This window comes from Mya arenaria, chromosome 5 (genome assembly GCF_026914265.1).
Source record: "Mya arenaria isolate MELC-2E11 chromosome 5, ASM2691426v1".
In the NCBI taxonomy this organism is placed as follows: domain Eukaryota; kingdom Metazoa; phylum Mollusca; class Bivalvia; order Myida; family Myidae; genus Mya; species Mya arenaria.
Window position 1 is genome coordinate 18985811 of NC_069126.1, and position 19573 is coordinate 19005383.

Sequence of the window (19573 nt, forward strand, 5' to 3'; positions counted from 1 at the left end):
CAATATTATAAGGAAAATCAATGTTAAGTGCTTGGTTTTTCAAGAGTGTTAAATACCGATAGTGTTTCTGAGAACATTTTTGTTTCAAAATGACCTTGTTTTTGTCATGTTTCCATTAACATGTCAAATAGAAAAATCTGTCCTCTTTATAACATTAATATGGCTTGACTGATATGAAAATCTACTCAAGTGTAGTGAGAATTGATTATAAACTATTTCGTTTCTGTATAAGGTTTGTCTGCCATATAATATTACAGGTACGTGTCTTTTCTTCGTGACGAGACATTTTTGTAAAGGTGAAGGACGAAATGTTAAAATAGGTTTTACCTTTTAAGAGCTTACATAATTTGTTGCTTTAAGACGATTTTGAAAAGGTATTATTTAAGCTATAGAAATTCTGAACAATAGCTATTGTGTGCATATAAATGCCCATGTGGTTGGATGCACTTATATAGTTATTTCCATTTGAATAGGTTTTGTATTATGTTACATAAACAACCAATAATAATTACTCTTTGAATTGAAATTGTTATTGAACGTTAGCCAGTTCAATGAAAGGTCGGAAGGATTGGTTGTATGAAAATTAATAGGGCTTAAATCTTAAAGTGCAGGTTTAATGAATAGGTTCTTTTGCGGTTTATAGTCATGAATCAGTATTGCACCGTGACCCAGGAGTTATGTTTAATCATCAAAAACAGACCTATTTTGTATTTATCTGTATTTTCCATTGACTTAGTCCTGATGATGTTATATTATGACTGGACAGAGCTAGGTCAACCAGGGTTGTCATATTGCTAATAATAACCATTATTTAAAATGCACTATAGTTACACAAGATGATAAACTCATTCAAAACCATCGTGAAATGAGGCACCCTATTTGCCAGAATGTACCTGTTAACCATATTCTTGTAAGGTGATTGTGAGGACATATTTTGTTCATGAACTATGTCTAACTAACAAGACAGTTACCTTCATATGAACCAAGAGTAATTTGTGCAGTCAACTGTTAAATTATCAGTCTGTTTTTCCAGTTTTGCCTTATTTATTCATTTGAATCACCCAATAGCCTAGGTAATTTAGATTTATTGAGTATATGCAAAATATATGTTTTATGTCATTGTAAGTACTGAGACATAAAAATTGCCATATTTTCTTGGAAATTATGGTTTATAAAAGACATGGGTTATTTTTTTTATCCTTGACATGTTTGTTATTGCAGAACATTTATTTTAAATGCAATAGTTTTGTTTCCTGGTTAAAAGAACTTGATATTTCTGCTGGCTGTGTTTGTCATTTCTCCAAGCCCATATCCGCACTCAGTAGGTTACAACCTTAGTTGGTTACAAACAGGATGAATAATTTAAAAGCTGTAAATCTTGTGATTTTGGTTCAGTAGTTTTCTCCATCATCTTTGTACTTGAAAGGAATACAAATTGACTGTAATTTTTCTCTCTTATTTTTTTTTCGGAACATAACTGCTTACATGATGATGCCATGAAACACATGCCATAACTCTGGATGACATTGTTTTTGAGTTAAGCTCCATGATGGAATAGTGTTAGCACACATTGTAGGCTGCGATAACATCGGGCAATAATAAAATACTTTATTTTAGGTGTTTCTTGTTGTCCTAGCTGCTTAAGTAGCTACAGAAAATCATTTTAGATATAGATTTAGGTGACGCTAAAGTGACAAATTTACCTTGATATGTTTTATTAAACATTTTTAAAAGCTTAGTTTTTCAATTAAATTGTCAAAGAGGGAAAACCAGAAATTCCAAGATCAGAACCAAAACAAACTTCATGTTCTCAATTTCTTGAAAACAAGGCCATGTTAAAAAATCTGAAAACTTTTCTAGCTAGGTTACTGTCTCTTGTACCATTTCATGAAATATCAAGCATAGCATCATTGTTGAGAGTCTAGATTTGAGCCTAAATACCCTTCTACCTCTGTCATAGACTGTTCTATCTTTTGACATAGTTTGAAAGTCTAAATCACATGGTCACACTGAAATGAGAATCAGGCATTTAAAGGGAAAGCTTACTTTTTAAACGAACTACCAAAAACAGGTTAAATCACTTAAATTTAAATGGCAACAAAATGTGCTGATCATTAGGAATGTTTTGGTTTAATTTAGTAAGTTAAGACCCACTAGTAGTTGAAAAAAAATATCAGTTTGTTTTTTACACGTTTTCTTTTTCAATGTTATCCAGCATTATGCGGTAAACATGGATGTAATAATGAAATTATAATAATACCTCAAGCGGAAAGTATGTGTGTACTTAATGATAGTTCTTTGTAAACCTGATTTTGAGTGTAAATCATTTCTGATATCTATTCAAAAATCAGCTGTTTTAAACTTGATTTCTTTTGAATATTAATTGCCTGTATAGCTTCTTTAGATAAATTATATACTTTAAATTATATACTTTATACTGATTCACTTAAGAAGCTTGACTTTGAAAGACAGTTAGAAGCTGGTAGAAATCACCTCCCTTTGGTATGTGAACTGATGGGCATTTTGAGAGGCCTTGAAAATTTAGGTCTTTTACTAATTACCTTTTGGGTTAAAGGCCAGAAAGACCCAAATAATTTATGAATTTATCAAATTTACAAACCCACTATTTGTACAGATACATCATTTGGATGATGTAAATTCTACAATTAATCATATATATTAGTTATTTCACTATATGCATCCTTACAAACAGTGTGCAACACAAGATTTATGTGACTGTACCTTGAATATTTGCATTGATCCTAAAGATAATTACTCTTTGAACTTTCTTTGAGCAAGTGCTTAAAGTACAATATAAAAGTTTATGTATATATACTTGCACTTTAATCTTAAAGTGCACTACAAGGATTTATGTAAATGTACTGTAATACTTTTTTTGATTATGAGATATGAATTCAAGCGTGACATTTACTGGAGGGTATCAGTGATTTTTATTTGCTGGAAACCTAGGTTATTGCCCTTTAAATGACTGTGTAACAATTTAACATTATGTATCATTTTAAATAGGTTGGATGAACAGTTCATTCAACTTTAATGCGGTGTACTTAATGTGAATTTAAGCCTAAAGGTTGTGTATAAGAAATAGATGAACTTAAGATATGAACTTGCTAGATCCTTTTCAGATATGAACTTGCTAGATCATTTTAAGATATGAACTAGCTAGATCATTTTAAGATATGAACTTGCAAGATCATTGTAAGTTATGAACATTCTAGTTAATTATAAGGTATGAGTGCTAGATAATTGTAGTTTATGAACATACCAGATTATTATAAGAAATAGATGAACATGCCAGATAATTGGAAGATATGAACATGCCAGATAGTTAAAAGATATGAACATGCCAGATAGTTAAAAGATATGAACATTCCGGATAATTTGAAGATATGAACATGCCAGATAATTATAAGATATGAACATGCCAGATAATTATAAGGTATGAACATGCCAGATTATTATAAGGTATGAACATGCCAGATTATTATAAGGTATGAACATGCCAGATTATTATAAGGTATGAAGGTGCCAGATAATAATAATATATGAACATGCCAGATGATTGTAATGATTTTTATATGAACATGCCAAATAATTATAAGATATAAACATACCAGATAATTGTAAAATATGAACATGCAAGATAATTTAAAGATATGAACATGCCAAATAATTATAATATATGAACATGTCAGAAACTTATAAGATATGAACATGCCAGATAATTTTAAGATAGGAACATGCCAGATAATTTTAAGATAGGAATGTGCCAGATAATTTTATGATAGGAATGTGCCAGATAATTATAAGATATGAATTATAATATATGAACATGCCAGATAATTATAAGATATGAACGTGCCAGATAATTTTAAGATATGAATTTGCCAGATAATTATAAGATAATTATGAACATGCCAGATAATTATAAGAAATAAACTTGCTAGAATAAGATGGTATTGTGATAAACATGCTTCTGCCATTCATGCTTCTGTCATTCATTTCGGGACTGCTTGAGAATGTTTTATAGTTTGAGTGTTATATTTGGTCTCTATCATAAAATGAAAAGATTTTTTTATAATGTTCTAGTTGCATAGTTCATGAACAAGAAACAAATGGTTTCTTTAATGTCTTATGATAGGTGTATCCTCAAAACTAAATGAGGCATTACTTATTATGGAGTACTGTTTTAATTGTCAGAAAATTTAGTGCTTTTGTGTGGAAGGATATTTTTCATCGCTTCAATTAATTTAACCTTGAACTAACAAACTATCAACTGCATTGTTATGTATCATTTATGTAAGTAAGAAACAGAATAAGGTTACTAAAGCTGACTATATTTCAATTTATCAAATGCATGCCCTCCCAGTATCAAAATGAATTAGTTTGAATTGAAATGGCTTCCCTAAACTTTTAGTGTTTCATTTAATACCAGTGGAAAATAAGTAGCAACATGAAAGATGTATGTGTTAACCTTGCCGAGAAGCAATGTTTGATAGATGTCACATAGCATCACAATATCTTACGTCACCTAGCATCACAATATCTCTAGCAAGTGGTCTTGTACTTGTCACCTTGTCATTCGTGAAGTATGTTATGAAAGCCAATATCATCAAGTCACGCAATACTGCCATTGGCTCATTTTTTTCATTACACTTAATATATACAAATCAGTAATGTATATGGTTGTTGTTGTATTTTGTTCACACAATTGACACGATTATTTTTTATTAAAAACTGTTTAGCGACTTAACTATAATGTTCAAGGACAGTTTTAATTGACGTGTTTATAAACACTCCTTGAATGATGGTGTACGTGTACTTAAAACTGAAAATATTTATAATTTACTTGTAGCCCAGCCTGCCTCATAACCAGCCTCTTTCAGCTTATTTTTTAGATTTGTTATAAACTCATCTTGAAACATCATTTTGATAAATTTCTAGCCTTAACTCATGTAATGGTAATCCTAACCCTACATTTGGTTCAACAACAATGTTTCTTAATGTATCATTTAGAAAAAGCTGCTATTCATGTAATGTATACAGGGAGGTAACTAAACCTTTTTTCAAAATATTAAATCAATGGAGTTACCTACCTTAATGAATGATCATTAAAATTTTGTATCTCTTTTTCAATATGAAAACTGTTGTTTACTCCTCTTTGCTGTTGGTATAAGTACTAGTGTTTTAGATGGCTACATAAATGGTCATTTAATAAACATTAGTTAGTATATTGTACACATGTAAACATTTGTAAAAAAATATAGCAAACATAAAGGGTTGCCAGCATTAATGTCAAGGCTTATGTCACGCTATGTGTATACCAGTATTCATGATAATTTTGGCTGTTGCAAAAGCTTGTCAACACGCATCTCTTGTTGATGTTGTTAAATGTCAGTGTACCTTACTTTCTACATTCAATAGCTGCATCACAATGGCATGTCAAGGAATTCATCATGAAGACCAGTGTTATGAGAATGAAAAAATAATGACTTTGTTTAAAGATTGAAAAAAATAACGAAATGGGGGCCTTTTCCTCAAGAATCCTAAGAGCATTTTTGTTTCGTGGAAGGATTTTAAACAGTCCAGCTTAAAGAATGAAAAAATAACACAGCTTAAAGAATGAAAAAATAACAAAATGGGGGCCTTTTCCTTAAGAATCCTTAGAGCATTTTTGTTTCGTGGAAGGATTTTAAACAGTCCAGCTTAAAGAATGAAAAAATAACAAAATGGGGGCCTTTTCCTCAAGAATCCTTAGAGCATTTTTGTTTCGTGGAAGGATTTAAAACAGTCCAGCTCTACTGTTTAAACTCACATGCGCCCAGGTTAGGAATAGAGCCCTGGTGAGGAGCGAGTGCACTAACCACTGCGCTAACCGGACAACCTGAAGGTCTTTTCTTCCCCTTCCCTGGGAGTCCTTCCCTCTGCCCTGAGAGTCATTCTTTCCCCTTCCCCTGGGAGTGATTATTTCGACATCCCTGGGAGTCGTTATTTCTACTCCCCTGGGAGTGGTTCTGTCCCCTTCACTTTGAGGTCGTTCCTTCCCCTCCCATTGAACTCATTTCATCACAATTTTAGGAGCAATTTGTATCACCAGTTTAAATCTCTCTTAGTTACAAAATCTTTATTATGGTTCTTGATGAAATGGCCCCTTATAAACTGTATCAGAAAGTGTTTGTTGTGTTCTATGAGCCTGTGACATTAATGATTTTGTTATTGTATTTCAGTTATATGATACATTTAATGTATTTTCATAATTATAGTTATTATTGCTATGTGGTAACAAAACACTGTAAAGCAATTGGCATTGTTGATTATTCTGTTGTTGAACTGTAAATGCTGACTAGTTGAAAACTATGAATGTGACAATTGATAAAGCGTTGTTGTTATTTCTTGAACAATGATTTTTTGTGGTACCACTAAATAAGAATTCATTGTAGGTATACCATTGACAAGAAACAGGAACAACGTGTTCATAATAACTGTATGAAAAATAGAATGTATTTTTTTAGAAGAAGATTTATTTCATATCCAATAAGCCGTATGGCCCATGAGGACAAACACAATATTTACAAATATTTACAATGGTACATACACATACATGATTAGGAGAAGGGACACAATAATTCTTAAACAATGCTCTGAAGAAAACAATTCTGGTTGACGGTACATTTCATGAAAGACATACCAACTACTATGTGACACCAAATTGTTGTTTAAAAGCATGTAGTAAGAAGTAAAGTGAAAGGGTATCCAGAGTAGATTTTGGGGCGCACCTGACAACCTACCCTCTTTCATGCAAACTTTATGCCAGCCATATAATCATTAGTAGCATAAATAATTTTGAATATCTAGAATTCAAAAACTATACTTTGTTAACTTATATGTACAAGTAATCTCGGGGGGATAATCCCCACATGCTGTGCAATAACTCTTATTCAAAATATTTTCAGATTAATGGCGCTTTGTTATTCAGATTCAACAAATGAGTTACTTTTCACCACAGCCTGAAACGTTTTGTAAGGAATTTAGAAATAATTTAAACATGAATCTATCACATTGCTGAAAATGTATGTAAAACAACAACCATAACTCCGTCACCATTTGATATCAAATTGCCTCCTTCATCTGAACCAAAATGATTAAGATTAAGCATTGTGTATTGAAAGAATTTATTGAATGTTGAAATAGTTATATTTATAACAGTTATATTTTAAATTTCATATTTCAAGAACCACAACTCTGTAACTAGTGTTCTCAAGTTGCCTCCCATGGCATGTAGTGGTGGAGCAACAGAATTTATTCTTCAACAGGATTTCAAAACTTGGCTAGAAGTATATAGAACGTGAAGCATTAGTTGATTGTGATGCGGGCTTTCCAAATTGTCTCCCTTGACAAACAAGCAAGTTTGAAAGCTATTAGATGCATTAACTTTTTTATTTATGCGCTGTTTTTGCCTTTGCGCCAAAAATGACTGGGGCTTTTCTTAGAGTCCCTGGAGTGCGGGGGCCGGACGGGGATCTTACTCGGGCTTGGCTGGACCGAAATTCCCCGCTATTCCCTGGGGGGGGGGGGGAGGTGTTAGTACTGACTGGTGCATAAGTGGTGTTTAAGCTTAATTTAAAAACTGTATTGGCATTGCGTTTGCTTGGAACAGATGATAGTAAGAAGTTGCACACGGCCACATAATTTAAAAAAAAATTACACATGAAGTATGTTGGTGATCATCTCCCACTTGTCAAATTTCAGAAATGGCTTGTTTATTGTACAGTTAAAGTTCGATAACAAAAATAATGACCAGTATGAAGAGGAACATCTCTGTCATTTGGTGGTCAAATAAATGACATTGTTTACTAGATATATAAAAGAATTTTCGCCTCATCTATATATATATATAATTATATATAGCCCCTCCTGGGTACCTAAAGCGGTAAAGCATACGCACTGTTATATCATACGCATACGAGGCATTGTGATATTTTGACCGGAAACATTTTTACCAAGCTTTGCTATGATTGGTGTTTAAAGCTCTTTTTTGTCAAATCAATGTCATAACTTTAGAATAACTGGGACCCCCGGTAAGTGATCAAACTTGTCCAAAAACTTTGTTCATAAACGCCCATAAACATTGTGACCACATTTATAGATTGTTGACGTACATTTAGCGGACACAGACAATTCAGTATTTTTTAACAATTCAAGGGCCATACAGTGGTGTGTCCTGGACTTTCCAGTTAGTTTGCCCATACAAAGAGTGACCATGTTTGGTGGCATGAGTCGAAACAGAACAGTAGTTTGAGATTGATGTACATTTAAAACTTGTTTAACTCAAAGATCAGACAATGTATACTCTTTAAATATTTTTGTCAATTCGAGGGTACTTTCCTGCTAGTTATCCAACTTTTCCTATATAATTAGACTAAACAATGAAGTTTGATTGAACATTTCCTATAACAATTTGCACATAGACATGATGGCCAAGTTTGATGATGATCGATGTATATTGCCAAATAAGGAGAGCGGATGTTGTCAACTCAGTTCATTTTTGTCAATCCAAATGACATATCTCTGAGTTGACCTGTGGATCTTACCCCAAGATGTGACCGAGTCTTTACCGCTAGTGATTAAACTTGTCCGAGATATTTTGCCTAAAACATGGTGACCAAGTTAAGTGATGATTGGTGTACAAGAGTGGAGAAGCAGTTGGTCCTGTTATGCACCAGTCAATTGTAACCACGCCCCCCCCCCAGGTCCGGGGATGGTGGCCCCGCAGTGCCGGGTGAATGCGGTGGTTTTGTCTTCGCTTTGAATATAGCGGGGAATGGGCCTAACCTAGGGTCCCTGTGGTGCGGGGGCATTTGGCGGGGATTTTACCATCTATTTGTCCCCGCAGGGCTGAGATTTTAGCCGGGGTTGGCTTGACCGAAAGTCAAAGTCCCCGCTATTCCCCGGACCTGGGGGGGGGGGCGTGGTTACAATTGACTGGTGCATTATTATGACAAACACCATTGTCACCAATCTGCGTCGTCGAGACCCACAACCACTATATTGTACAAGAATGGGTAACTTAGTCCTTATAGCGGATTCGTATGAAATATTAAGTGTAATTTAAGTAAGATCTCTTCACGTCGTATGTTTTTTGTTGCACTTCAGAAGTCGCGCCTTAGAATTGCGCAGGCCTAAATACCCAACAAAGCTACATAAAATGTGTACACAGTTATTTGCCGCGTAGAATTCCTACGTGTAGTTTAGATGTATTAACGCTGTCAAAATGAACAGTTACAGTATACTAGTACTTGTTTTAAAGTAAAGATTTCTTTGAGTTATTTTCGCTGTTCCAATATTATTCGATTTCATTTTAATAGTTATTTACTATACCTGACTAGCGGCGTTTCGTAGATTCGAGCTTTTAAGGGTCGGAGAACTTGGGTCATTCTGCGCCCGATTACGATTTGCTACATACTTGGACATCGATTCATGACCAGCGAATACATGTTACAGGGGCGTAGCTTCCTTTAGGCCGTGTAGGCCGCGGCCTACACATTTTTCAGAAAATCGAATTAATAAAATTGCTAAATCTGCAATAAAGGCATAGGGGGTTAGGGGCTTTAATTTGAAATCCCGACAAATGCGCCTTAATATAAATTTACTTCAAGGTAAAAAAGATTGATATTGTTGTTCTCATTAATGTTTTTACAACAAAACGCACCAACCATAACATAGCTAAAATAAAAATCGGGGGGGGGGAGACACCCCAAGAAAGTGGCCTACACATTTATTTTCGTCAAGCTACGCCCCTGATGTACACCAGTAGGGCATTGGAAGAGAGACAAGCACAACTTGTTGTAACAGCAATTTCTTCTTTTGTCTTTCCCTTTTTGAAATTAATGGCTTAATTCTAAAATGTTGATCAATACTTCGGGCGAGGGAATATAATTAGTCTTCACGCCTAGCCAGAAACTGACACGTGCAACCAACCCAACTGTATAGCAATGGTCAACTCTTTGGTATGATAAAATATAGTAAACGAGTTATGCGTTCAGTGGTTGTACGTTGGCCAAAGCATGAGCACATGGAAAGATATTATGCCCATATACATTTTGACCAAATTAAGTGAAGATTTGACAAAAGCTTCTAAAGATAATCATCGGGCATTACCGATTTTAAGTAAGTTCTATAACCTTAGAGTGGCTCGGACCATATGACTGGTTATTGTACTTGTACCAAATTTGGTGATGATTTGACAAAAGCTTCTAAAGTTATTTAATCGAACAAGACCGATTGTAAGTAAATTCTATACTTATAGAGCGACAACTGTCGAGTGATTCGAGCGATATGGGTGTCCAAGATATTATGCCCTTACACATTCTGACCAATTTTAGCGGTGAATGATCAAAACCTTCTAAAGTTAATGATCGAACTAGACCATTTGTAGGTAATTTCTATGATCAAGTGCGATAACTCTTGGGTGACTAAAGCCATATGGCTGGTTATCGAACTAGTCCAATTATACCGTGTACCATTATATTATATCAGTACAAACTCTGACCAAATCTGATGATAATTGGACGAAGACTTGAAAGGTTATGATCGGATAAGACCGATTTTAGGTGATTTCTATACTTAAATGACGATAACTCTAGAGCGGTTCTAGCAATATGGTTGGTGATCGAACTTGGCCGAGATGTAATGCCCAAACACATTCTTACCAAATTTGGTAATGGCAAATGCTTCCTTAGTTATTGCTCGTACAACACCCTAGACCCCACGAGCCAGACTACCATCCTTGAGCATCAGGTGAAACTTGAACACGTTTTATGAACAAGCTTTTATCATAAACGTTTACTTATAAACAAAATGTAACCATGGTATCTCCGACACCTGATTCATTTCTTTTATAAATCCAGAATGATCTGGAACACTTGAAAAACACACTTAATACAAAAAATACATGTATAATATCACATTCACAATCCCCTCAATATCAATTTAATGAGTATGGAAATCATGATTTTAATAATAACGTTACATTTGTGGTCATTGTCGTTTTTATAAAAGTAAATATTATAAAAATGAATTACTGCATATTAACATGGACCTATACATAGGTCCGTGATATTAATGAGTTTTCATATATCATCGACATATTGCATTTTAAATGGTCTGTGAAATTGTGGTGAATTTCATTTACAAACAAAACTGTTATAACAATTTTAAACTTTATACTCTATTTTCGCAAATCACAAACAAATGCTGGTTACCATGCAGTTGATACTAGGTTAAAAAACAATGAAGTACTGAAAAAACACACTTAATAGAGCTGCACTCTCACAGATTTACCGTTTTGACCACTTTTTTAAATTTATTTTTTGTCTTGGAATGAGCCGATTTTTGTGTAAATACCTGCAAACCAGTGATATAAGACTGCTGACAAAAGATCAGATCGCAGATTTTCATATTTCCGTTCGAAAATTAATGTTTGATGGCTAAAAGCGTTACTTACGGTTGAAGAAAAATGCATAAAACATCTATTTTTGAGCTGATATGAATATGGAAATCTGCGATCTGATTTTTTGTCAGCAGTCTTATATCACTGGTTTTCATGCATTTTCGCATAAATTGGCTCCTTCCAAGAAAAAAAGGTGTCAAAATGTGCAATCTGTGAGAGTGCAGCTTTAAAGTACATATAAATGTAACCATATCTATTTGATAACTTAACTGTCGTTGTTTACATGAGAACAAGGATCCATTTTGAAAAATAATTTAGCTTGACTTTACAGGGAATTTTTCATGATAGATTGGTTACCGCCGGTGTTCATTATTCAATAACAAACTTTGTTTAACAATCTTCAACAACAAAACAATATTATTGTTTCACTCATTAACTATTTGATACAATATGCCTTTAAGTTATCATAAAGATATGCTCTTCAGCTGGGCGTTGAACGGATAATTATATTTCCGCGAACACTATAACAAGCGATAGTTTCCTGTATACGCCAATTGTTTGTTAACCAGGAATCATTGACATAATAGCATATATATAAGGACATCTGCTGCTCAAGGAGCGAGCAGAAATATCATTAATAACAAATTAAGATCAGATCTGATACTAAGCTGATACAGCATATTTCAATGAGATGAACACGTTAAGACGAATGTATACTGCAATTGATTTTTGCAACAGCTGCATTTCACTGATATTTAGAAATTCATGTCGGCTCAAGGGTGAATCAAATTAACGAAAGAGCAAATATGATGTCAAATCTATATACCTCATATCCAGTCAAATCATCACCATATATTACATATACTGTCACAACATCACCAAATACGGCATATCCAGTCACACCATCACCAAATACTCCATATCCTGTCACACCATCACCAAATACGGCATATCATGTCACACCAGCACCAAATACTCCATATCCGGTCACACCAGCACCAAATACGGCATATCATGTCACACCAGCACCAAATACGGCATATCCTGTCACACCATCACCAAATACTCCATATCCTGTCACATCATCACCAAATACTCCATATCCTGTCACACCAGCACCAAATACTCCATATCCTGTCACACCAGCATCAAATACTCCATATCCTGTCACACCAGCACCAAATACTCCATATCCTGTCACACCAGCACCAAATACTCCATATCCGGTCACACCAGCACCAAATACGGCATATCATGTCACATCATCACCAAATACGGCATATCATGTCACACCAGCACCAAATACTCCATATCCGGTCACACCAGCACCAAATACGGCATATCATGTCACACCAGCACCAAATACGGCATATCCTGTCACACCATCACCAAATACTCCATATCCTGTCACATCATCACCAAATACTCCATATCCTGTCACACCAGCACCAAATACTCCATATCCTGTCACACGAGCACCAAATACTCCATATCCTGTCACACCAGCACCAAATACTGCATATCATGTCACACCAGCACCAAATACGGCATATCATGTCACACCAGCACCAAATACTGCATATCATGTCACACCAGCACCAAATACGGCATATCATGTCACACCAGCACCAAATACGGCATATCATGTCACACCAGCACCAAATACTGCATATCATGTCACACCAGCACCAAATACTCCATATCCTGTCACACCAGCACCAAATACTCCATATCATGTCACACCAGCACCAAATACGGCATATCCTGTCACACCAGCACCAAATACTGCATATCATGTCACACCAGCACCAAATACGGCATATCATGTCAAACCAGCACCAAATACGGCATATCCTGTCACACCAGCACCAAATACTGCATATCCTGTCGAACCATCACCAAATACGGCATATCCTGTCGAACCATCACCAAATACGGCATATCCTGTCGAAGCATCACTAATTACTACATGTCCTGTCACACCAGCACCAAATACTGCATTTCCAGTTACACCAGCACCGTATTTTGCATATTTAGTCACACCATCACAATGTACTAATTATCAAGTAATACGTTCACCATAAACCACATATCCTGTCACTACATCACCATATACTACATATCCTGTCACTACATCACCATATATTACATATTCTGTCACGCAATCAACATTTACTGAATATCCATTCACACCATCACCATATACTACACATCAAGTCATACCATCACAATATACAACATATCCAGTCAGGCCGTCATCATATAGCACATATCCAGCCACACCATCACCATACACTACATATCCCGTCATACCATCACCAAATATTACATATCCAGTCACACCATCACCATATACTACAACCAGTCACGCCATCACCATCTACTACATATTCAGTCACGCCAGCACCAAATACTACATATCCAGTCACACCATCACCATATACTACATTTCCAGTCACACCATCACCATATACTACATATCCAGTCACGCCATCACCATATACTACATATCCCGTCACACCAGCACCATATACTACATATCCAGTCACGCCATCACCATATACTACATAACCAGTCGCAACATCACCATATACTACATAACCAGTCGCAACATCACCATATACTACATAACCAGTCACACCAGCACCCTATACTACATAACCAGTCACGCCATCACAATCTACTACATATCCAGTCACGCCAGCACCAAATACTACATATCCAGTCACACCATCACCATATACTACATATCCAGTCACACCATCACCATATACTACATATCCAGTCACGCCATCACCATATACTACATATCCAGTCACACCATCACCATATACTACATATCCAGTCACAACATCACCATATACTACATATCCCGTCACAACATCACCATATACTACATATCCAGTCACGCCATCACCATATACTACATATCCCGTCACACCAGCACCATATACTACATATCCAGTCACAACATCACCATATACTACATAACCAGTCGCAACATCACCATATACTACATAACCAGTCGCAACATCACCATATACTATATATCCAGTCGCAACATCACCATATACTACATAACCAGTCGCAACATCACCATATACTATATATCCAGTCGCAACATCACCATATACTACATATCCAGTCACGCCATCACCATATACTACATAACCAGTCGCAACATCACCATATACTATATAACCAGTCGCAACATCACCATATACTACATAACCAGTCGCAACATCTCCATATACTATATATCCAGTCGCAACATCACCATATACTATATAACCAGTCGCAACATCACCATATACTACATAACCAGTCGCAACATCTCCATATACTATATATCCAGTCGCAACATCACCATATACTACATATCCAGTCACAACATCACCATATACTACATATCCAGTCGCAACATCACCATATACTACATAACCAGTCGCAACATCACCATATACTACATATCCCGTCACAACATCACCATATACTACATAACCAGTCGCAACATCACCATATACTACATAACCAGTCGCAACATCACCATATACTACATATCCAGTCACAACATCACCATATACTATATATCCAGTCGCAACATCACCATATACTACATAACCAGTCGCAACATCACCATATACTACATAACCAGTCACAACATCACCATATACTACATATCCAGTCGCAACATCACCATATACTACATATCCAGTCACGCCATCACCATATACTACATATCCCGTCACACCAGCACCATATACTACATATCCAGTCACGCCATCACCATATACTACATAACCAGTCGCAACATCACCATATACTAAATAACCAGTCACAACATCACCATATACTACATATCCAGTCGCAACATCACCATATACTATATAACCAGTCACAACATTATCATATACTACATATCCCGTCACAACATCACCATATACTACATATCCAGTCGCAACATCACCATATACTACATAACCAGTCACAACATCACCATATACTACATAACCAGTCACAACATCACCATATACTACATATCCCGTCACAACATCACCATATACTACATATCCCGTCACAACATCACCATATACTACATAACCAGTCGCAACATCACCATATACTACATATCCAGTCGCAACATCACCATATACTACATAACCAGTCACAACATCACCATATACTACATAACCAGTCACAACATCACCATATACTACATATCCAGTCGCAACATCACCATATACTACATATCCCGTCACAACATCACCATATACTACATAACCAGTCACAACATCACCATATACTACATATCCCGTCACAACATCACCATATACTACATATCCAGTCGCAACATCACCATATACTACATAACCAGTCACAACATCACCATATACTACATATCCAGTCGCAACATCACCATATACTACATATCCCGTCACAACATCACCATATACTACATATCCCGTCACAACATCACCATATACTACATAACCAGTCGCAACATCACCATATACTACATATCCAGTCGCAACATCACCATATACTACATAACCAGTCACAACATCACCATATACTACATAACCAGTCACAACATCACCATATACTATATAACCAGTCGCAACATCACCATATACTATATAACCAGTCACAACATCACCATATACTACATATCCAGTCACAACATCACCATATACTACATATCCAGTCACAACATCACCATATACTATATAACCAGTCACAACATCACCATATACTATATAACCAGTCACAACATCACCATATACTACATATCCAGTCACAACATCACCATATACTACATAACCAGTCGCAACATCACCATATACTATATAACCAGTCACAACATCACCATATACTATATAACCAGTCACAACATCACCATATACTACATATCCCGTCACACCAGCACCATATACTACATATCCAGTCACGCCATCACCATATACTACATAACCAGTCGCAACATCACCATATACTACATAACCAGTCACAACATCACCATATACTACATAACCAGTCGCAACATCACCATATACTACATATCCAGTCACAACATCACCATATACTACATAACCAGTCACAACATCACCATATACTACATAACCAGTCGCAACATCACCATATACTACATAACCAGTCGCAACATCACCATATACTATATAACCAGTCACAACATCACCATATACTACATATCCAGTCACAACATCACCATATACTACATAACCAGTCGCAACATCACCATATACTACATAACCAGTCGCAACATCACCATATACTACATAACCAGTCGCAACATCACCATATACTACATATCCAGTCACAACATCACCATATACTATATAACCAGTCGCAACATCACCATATACTATATAACCAGTCACAACATTATCATATACTACATATCCAGTCACAACATCACCATATACTACATATCCAGTCACAACATCACCATATACTATATAACCAGTCACAACATTATCATATACTACATAACTAGCCACAACATCACCATATACTACATAACCAGTCGCAACATCACCATATACTACATAACCAGTCACAACATCACCATATACTACATATCCAGTCGCAACATCACCATATACTACATATCCAGTCGCAACATCACCCTATACTACATATCCAGTCGCAACATCACCATATACTACATATCCAGTCGCAACATCACCATATACTACATAACCAGTCGCAACATCACCATATACTACATATCCAGTCACGCCATCACCATATACTACATATCCAGTCGCAACATCACCATATACTACATATCCAGTCACAACATCACCATATACTACATAAACAGTCGCAACATCACCATATACTACATAACCAGTCGCAACATCACCATATACTACATAACCAGTCGCAACATCACCATATACTACATAACCAGTCGCAACATCACCATATACTACATATCCAGTCACAACATCACCATATACTATATAACCAGTCACAACATTATCATATACTACATAACTAGCCACAACATCACCATATACTACATAACCAGTCGCAACATCACCATATACTACATAACCAGTCGCAACATCACCATATACTACATAACCAGTCGCAACATCACCATATACTACATATCCAGTCACAACATCACCATATACTACATAACCAGTCGCAACATCACCATATACTACATAACCAGTCGCAACATCACCATATACTACATAACCAGTCACAACATCACCATATACTACATAACCAGTCGCAACATCACCATATACTACATAACCAGTCACAACATCACCATATACTACATAACCAGTCGCAACATCACCATATACTACATAACCAGTCACAACATCACCATATACTACATAACCAGTCACAACATCACCATATACTACATATCCAGTCGCAACATCACCATATACTACATAACCAGTCGCAACATCACCATATACTACATAACCAGTCGCAACATCACCATATACTACATAACCAGTCGCAACATCACCATATACTACATAACCAGTCGCAACATCACCATATACTACATAACCAGTCGCAACATCACCATATACTACATAACCAGTCGCAACATCACCATATACTACATAACCAGTCGCAACATCACCATATACTACATAACCAGTCGCAACATCACCATATACTATATAACCAGTCGCAACATCACCATATACTATATAACCAGTCGCAACATCACCATATACTACATAACCAGTCGCAACATCACCATATACTACATAACCAGTCGCAACATCACCATATACTATATATCCAGTCGCAACATCACCATATACTACATAACCAGTCGCAACATCACCATATACTATATATCCAGTCGCAACATCACCATATACTACATAACCAGTCGCAACATCACCATATACTACATAACCAGTCGCAACATCACCATATACTACATAACCAGTCGCAACATCACCATATACTACATAACCAGTCGCAACATCACCATATACTACATAACCAGTCGCAACATCACCATATACTACATATCCAGTCACAACATCACCATATACTACATAACCAGTCGCAACATCACCATATACTATATAACCAGTCGCAACATCACCATATACTATATAACCAGTCACAACATCACCATATACTATATAACCAGTCACAACATCACCATATACTACATAACTAGTCACAACATTATCATATACTACATAACCAGTCACAACATCACCATATACTATATAACCAGTCGCAACATCACCATATACTACATAACCAGTCGCAACATCACCATATACTATATAACCAGTCACAACATCACCATATACTATATAACCAGTCACAACATCACCATATACTACATATCCAGTCACAACATCACCATATACTACATATCCCGTCACACCAGCACCATATACTACATATCCAGTCACGCCATCACCATATACTACATATCCAGTCGCAACATCACCATATACTACATAACCAGTCACGCCATCACCATATACTACATATCCAGTCACAACATCACCATATACTACATATCCCGTCACAACATCACCATATACTACATATCCAGTCGCAACATCACCATATACTACATATCCCGTCACAACATCACCATATACTACATATCCAGTCACAACATCACCATATACTACATAACCAGTCGCAACATCACCATATACTACATAACCAGTCGCAACATCACCATATACTACATATCCAGTCACAACATCACCATATACTACATAACCAGTCGCAACATCACCATATACTACATAACCAGTCGCAACATCACCATATACTACATATCCAGTCGCAACATCACCATATACTACATAACCAGTCGCAACATCACCATATACTACATAACTAGTCACAACATCACCATATACTACATATCCAGTCGCAACATCACCATATACTATATAACCAGTCACAACATCACCATATACTACATAACCAGTCACAACATCACCATATACTACATAACCAGTCACAACATCACCATATACTACATAACCAGTCACAACATCACCATATACTATATAACCAGTCACAACATTATCATATACTACATAACCAGTCACAACATCA

At 36.0% G+C, this 19573-nt stretch overlaps 1 protein-coding gene across 1 annotated transcript; it reads left to right on the top strand.

Moving 5' to 3' along the window:
- The first annotated feature begins 12273 nt into the window (after nt 1-12273).
- On the top strand, nt 12274-13551 carry LOC128235498 (uncharacterized). The gene has a single exon (XM_052950311.1). The coding sequence runs from the start codon at nt 12274-12276 to the stop codon at nt 13549-13551; it is 1278 nt and encodes a 425-aa protein (XP_052806271.1).
- Nucleotides 13552-19573: the final 6022 nt, after the last annotated feature.

What these genes read in the sequence shown, in the direction of transcription:
- LOC128235498 (XM_052950311.1), top strand. Translation starts at nt 12,274, where the DNA reads ATGATGTCAAATCTATATACCTCATATCCAGTCAAATCATCACCATAT.